This window comes from Halyomorpha halys, unplaced genomic scaffold, assembly GCF_000696795.3.
Source record: "Halyomorpha halys isolate HHAL.00 unplaced genomic scaffold, Hhal_1.1 Scaffold302.1, whole genome shotgun sequence".
In the NCBI taxonomy this organism is placed as follows: Eukaryota; Metazoa; Arthropoda; class Insecta; order Hemiptera; family Pentatomidae; genus Halyomorpha; species Halyomorpha halys.
In genome coordinates this window covers 1,301,091-1,307,264 of record NW_027110436.1, presented here as the reverse complement: position 1 = coordinate 1,307,264, position 6,174 = coordinate 1,301,091, and the positions used below count along the sequence as shown (strand labels likewise).

The 6,174-nt window shown below is 28.1% G+C and overlaps 1 protein-coding gene across 10 annotated transcripts in view; it reads right to left on the bottom strand.

Annotated features, from left to right (window-relative positions):
* Nucleotides 1-6,174, bottom strand: part of LOC106680985 (cytosolic carboxypeptidase-like protein 5) — a 32,962-nt gene that overhangs the window by 14,753 nt on the left and 12,035 nt on the right. For 8 of the 10 annotated variants that reach the window (XR_010843752.1, XR_001343174.2, XR_001343173.2 and 5 more), the window contains 2 exons: nt 3,972-4,182; nt 2,766-2,960 (listed from right to left, as the gene is read on the bottom strand). Coding sequence is in view for 7 of the 10 variants with exons in the window: in XM_014421059.2 (XP_014276545.1) it covers nt 2,766-2,960; nt 3,972-4,182 (406 nt within the window). In the remaining 3 variants the exon portion in view is untranslated. Of the gene's footprint in view, nt 1-642; nt 1,662-2,324; nt 2,545-2,765; nt 2,961-3,971; nt 4,183-6,174 lie in introns of those variants that run through there. The other 2 variants (XM_014421065.3, XM_014421066.2) reach the window with 2 other exon arrangements.

Sequence of the window (6,174 nt, the reverse complement as noted above, 5' to 3'; positions counted from 1 at the left end):
TAAAATGGTGAGTGAAATGAGAAAAGTAATTAAATAAAACATAATTGAATAAAAAACAGCATGCTTTTATCTAAATTGTTTTTCAATTTTTTTTTTTTTCAGATTTTGTTTAAGACCTGAAAACTTATTGCCAGTTACATTATAAAACTTGGAACAAATATATTACCAATAAGGAATCCAAAATAAACAACATAAATTTTTCACATTTGCGAGTTATGTATCAGTATTAGTTATAACACTTTATTTAGATGAAACTGGCACTAACATAATTTTCTTTTAACTAACATAGGTTAGTGAAAATTTATTAAAACTAAAATTAATCCTATAGACCTTTGTTCTTTATTAAATATCAATTTTCAAAACAAAAACAAATAAATAATTTAATTTAAAATTAATCCTATAGACCTTTGTTCTTTATTAAATATCAATTTTCAAAACAAAAACAAATAAATAATTTAATTTAAAATTAATCCTATAGATCTCTGTTCTAATTAAATATCAATATTTAAAAGCAAAAACAAATAAATAATTTAATTTAAAATTAATCCTATAGATCTCTGTTCTAATTAAATATCAATATTTAAAAACAAAAACAAATAAATTATTTAATTTAAAATAAATCCTATAGATCTTTGTTCTCCATTAAACAGCAACATTTAAAATCAAAAACAAATAAATAGTTTAATTTTATATACAACGCTACAAATACAGAAAAATGATAAAATATTTTAAAATACAATATGGCATCATACCTAATACAACAAATACAACAATATAATCTAGTCACAAAATGCTCAAAAAATACAATTTTTATCAAAAATAGATCTCTCAGTAACAAGATATCATCACAGTCCAAGAATTCGTGCAAAGTTATATTTATGACTCATAAATGCTCAACGTTTGGCATATATTTTTAAACTATTTTTAATAATAATGTACAATACATACAGTCACAGTAGATTACACTTAATTGTAATCACTTGAAAACAAGCTTTAAAATAAATTTTTACGTGATTAAACATCTAAGTTTCAAGCATTAGAAATACCTGTTGATATCACGTTCAAAAGAAGTTAATGAAAGCCTTGTATATATGATATCTCCAGATTGATTACACAAACAGAACGAGGACACTTCCACTAAATTACAGGAACAAACTTGAATATATCCCCTTAACTCTACCATATTATCAAGTTCGAGATCTAACACTGGAGAACCCAGAGAGAATCAGATTTTTTGGTAAGCTAGATTAGGTAATTACCCGAAAAAAGTTAAAAATATTAATGTAGGATGAGGAAAAATAAAAAATTATAAAGCCAAGAAACATAATTATCAATATCATTCAGTAAATATTTGATTATTTTTCAGTAACAGATATCTTTTCTGGACCATATATAGCCTCGGGTGTTAAGGCATCTACCAATGCAAATTTTTTATGCCAGCTCAAAGAGGAGGGTTCAAATTTCATTTTTTGGCAGTCCCAAGGAATGAAAATTTAACCCTACCACCATGGTTAGAATAGGGTGGTAACCTGTAGATAACCTCCTGTATAAGTAGGGGATGGCTACTCTTCTTCAAAGCAAAAGTGAAGCTAAAAAGGCCATGCCCATGAAAGGAAGGTTTATGTTGAGGTTAATAGAAATGCCCACCACTGGAATCTAAACTGAAACAGAAGGCAGCCAATGATTAGCTCATACTCTTCTCCTATTCCTCAGCCTTATGAAAGGCACATAAGCCCTCCTGTCATTTTTGGCTTCACTATTTCTGTCAGTTTACTCCCTCCAGAGAGGGGGTTTACAAAATAAAATTGATAATGTTATGTCCATAAAAATTTAAGTTACCAAATAAAATGTTTTTTATTTATAAATTTTACTTGAAAAATTCTATAATTGCATAAAATAACACACTAATAAATAAAACACTAAAATGTAATTAATGACATATAGTCAAGTCATTAGGTATGAAATGAGCTAAATTTTCCAAAATGTTTGTTTTATTTTATTTATTTCATTTATTTGTAATAATTATAAAATCATCAATTCTACTAACTTGACAGGTATTCACATAATAAAATAAAAAACTAGCAAAATTTTATAATTAGAACAAGACGGGAAATAAGTTACTGAATTAAAATTTAAATGGTATTGTTCATATTTTGTTATTTTCCGAAGAAACTGGAATAAATTTAGCAATATAAATATAAAATATATACTACTTATTACCTTTAAAAATTAAATAATTTAAATACATACTAAGATCAAATCAAAACTGGTGACTTGACATTAATATATGATTTATATAATTTGTAGATTAAATACTTAATAACAAAAAAATCAACTTGTCTTTCTAATTCAAATACTTAGAAAAAAAAATTGAAAAAGGTAAACATTATTGGGGTTAAAAATAAAAATAGATCACTTTAAAACACTGCGATATAAGGTTGTCCGAAATGAACAATTACCAACAGGTATTTCTTTAGCTTTGTCAACGATATAAAAAGTAAATTGTGCTCTTCATGCTGATATATCTCCACCACGATCCAACTTCTGAACAAGACAAACACAATGAAAAACGGTTCAAATTTATTCATATCACAACAATATACAAATCAACAAAACAATAAAATATAAATAAAATGGTAAAAATCAGAGTATGGGGAAACAAAACCAAATATTTGGTTAGGATAAGGTTTTACACAAACAGTTTTATAGAACTTTCTCAGTTATGAAATGATGCATTCTTGAACTTCATAAAATCCGTCACCTACCTTTCTTGCTGCTAGTTTTCCACCGAGTTTTTTCTTATCATTTGTTTCATCCTTCTCAATCATTTCCTCCATCACAACGCGCTTTCGAAGGACTTCCCTGATGGTGGACAAGCTGTGGTAAACTGAATTTATCAGTCTTGTATTTGGATGCATCCCAACCAGATCCAAAAGTGCAGATAATACTGATTTTCCAGCCTGAAATGAAAATTACAGAACTTGACAATCAAGTGATAAAATAGAAATGGAAATTTTTTTTTATGACCCCCTTTCAGGTATACGGGGAGTAGAGGGGAGGGGTTAATCTAGAGGTGACCAACCTATTCTAATTATGAGAGGGGGTCAAGTCTTTCATTTCGTGGGACTGCTACAAAATGAAAAAATTTCACCTCCCCAGCCCGGATTCCAACTGGCACCGCCAATAGGTTCTCAGGTTGCTAAGACCTGCGCCTCAACTACCCTAGCTATGGAATAAAATGGAAACAGAACGCATTATATAAATCACATTGTTATGGTTTCCACATGGGTCATGTGGGTTTGATTTACATAATCACTTGGTTGATACTGACCCTGCATAAACCCAAATGACATCACCAGCTAATGTGTGGAATTCATAATGTTTCCCTTTAGGGATGAATAGTGAATGAATGAAATAGTGAGGAGATCTATAATACAGAGAGTATTTAAAATTTTTAAGTATTGCAATAGAAAGATACCAAAGAGACATTGCAAAGGGAAATGAGGATAAAGCTACCTAAACTATTAATATCAGAAAGAGATACAACAATACCTGAGGAAAACAAATAATTTCATAAGATACATGAGTCAGTATCTTCAATCTTATCACGAGGTCATCAGTTATCTCTCCACTAAGTATATTCAGTCAAAGAGAGGAAAAAGAGGAGAATAACAGATGTTAACTGGCAGATCTCTGCTTGAAGACTCAAATAGATTTTAGGTAATTGAGAAAATATTTCTAATTTCAAACAAAAACAGTGCAACTCAAAAATAAAAATAAATTATTCTTACAAACTTACTGACTTATTCAAAGTTAATTTTTTAGTAGCTCCGGTTTTCTTCCAAACTAGTGATGTGTTATAAGTATCAGATTTATTCATTATAAATACTAGCATATTGACATTCAATAATATTTCACAAAAATAAAAGTATAAGACTAATTCATTTCAGAGATAATAGTGAAATCAATACCTCTTCATATATGATAGGGGTGTACTTAGGAGGGACGATGAGGTTGGGATGAGATCTCCTCTCTAATGAATCTCGATATGGAGGTGGCAACATGTTGAGATTCTTTCCAGTGTTGTAGTTACACTCAAGGGTGTAACAACGAACCAATCCAGTTGCTTTGTAAATAGCTACCCTACCACAGCCTTCTCGAGAGCTACCATCCCTCCTATCCCTAAAACAAAATGATGGGTGGATTCTTTTCTAGCAAGTGCTAATTTATGCATAAGTAATACATCTTACTAGATAAAATACTATAATACTAAAGGAGTCCCCAACACTGTCCCTGTACCACTGATAATCCTGCAAACCATTTAACATGCTCTAGATTAGTAATTTTTTTATAAAATGTATAATCTAATTTTTTTTTAATCTTACAAGTAATTGGATAAATAAGTGAATTTGTAAAATGATTATGTATTATTAAATGGTTTGAAAAATGTTGAATATATTAAATCATATCATGCTAATACATTTCTGTCTAACACTATTGTTGATTTGCACGGTCTACTCTAGATCAGTAAGGTTTTATAAAATTAAAATATTATGTGTGTGTAATATAAATGTAAATATATATTAATAACTAATAACTGGAAATATAAGTGATTTAAAAAAAAAATAAAGTAGTAATTTATTTTTATTGTAGCATTTTATAATTTTTTTTTTTTTTTTTTGTGTTTACAATCATTATTTTGTTTTTCCTTTTTTTAGCAGTAAAAACAATTTAGTGCCAGAGTCGGTAACATTGCATTTAACTTATTTTATTATAAGTATTGTATATTCTATCATTAGTATAGTATATTTTATAATTAGAATGGTATAAATATATAAAGGCTATGGATGTGGGAACAGCAATTCTGATGAAACATACTTTGGTGATACTAGGTCAAAACTTATTCGACACATATACAAAGGTTCTTGCTAACCTTCTCCAGCAGCCAAAAAAAAATTGTATATAGTTTAATCAATTTTTTAATAATTATTTTCTGTATTTTCTTTATATGGATTTAAAAATTTTGTATCAATCATTAATTAGTGTTTTTTGTGAATAATAAGCCTACAATGTTGCTGGTCATTTTAAATAAGTTTAAATGTGAAAAAGTACAGAAACCAGGAGCTTCCAGTAAATGAAAAAAAAAATAGGAAAAAAAAAGTCATATTAATTTTCAGTGTCCTCTAAAATTCTTAAATAAGAATTTTAAAAAAATTAAAAAATTGGAAAATTGTGGACTTGATATTTAGGAGAATATGTTTTAGCCAATGACCAGCTTTCACATAAACATTTATAACTCCTCAGAATTTTATCCAAATTCAAAGTAACAACTGAATTTATACTCTTCCAAACCACATCAATAACTTTTACTTTATATTTCAGGTTGTCATTTCTTTACTTATAGGTCAGAATATTTCCATTTTGTGTAATATATAAAGGTCTAAACTGCTCTCAAGTCTTCTGTAGATTGGTGGAGTTGAAGCTATTCTCAATAGAAAAAATAATTTTTTTGGATGCTATAAAAATCTGCAATTAAGGTTTTTTTTTTTGGTTTTTTTAGGTGTGAAAAACAAATATCAACTTTTTTTCTCCCTAAAAAAATCTTCCTTTGCAAGATCAATTGGTTCACAGGTTCTACATTGTACTCACATTATAGATCAGTGGAGTACTTATATATACCAACCATTTTATTTTCTTCAGAAAATAGAATAAGAAAAAACATTGCCAATTGTATTAAATAAGTTTAATATTTAATGTATAGAATATAAAAAAAAATTGAGCAAAAGAAAGAATTCTTTTTTAGCTTCCTTAAAAACCCATTAATTAAATTTTTATAGAAATAAAAAAATATTTTAACTGAACCTCTTAGCTAAGCTGGTCTCAACTGGTTCTATAGTATACCAGTATGATAGCAATCTGCTCAATATACTTTCTCTTAGAGGCCTAGGTAAAATATTTTGTGATTTATATGAAATTTGGTTTTCAAGGATGCTAAAAATAAACCCAATTCATTTTTTCTCAAGACAATATTTTTTAGCCTGCTTTACAGGTGTCTTTTTTTTTGTGGGACGACCTACATTTAAACTCATATAATACAATCAGCAATATTATTTTCTTACCTTACTCAAAAGAACAAATTGATTGGTAAAATCCATACAGAGCAAAGACAAAATA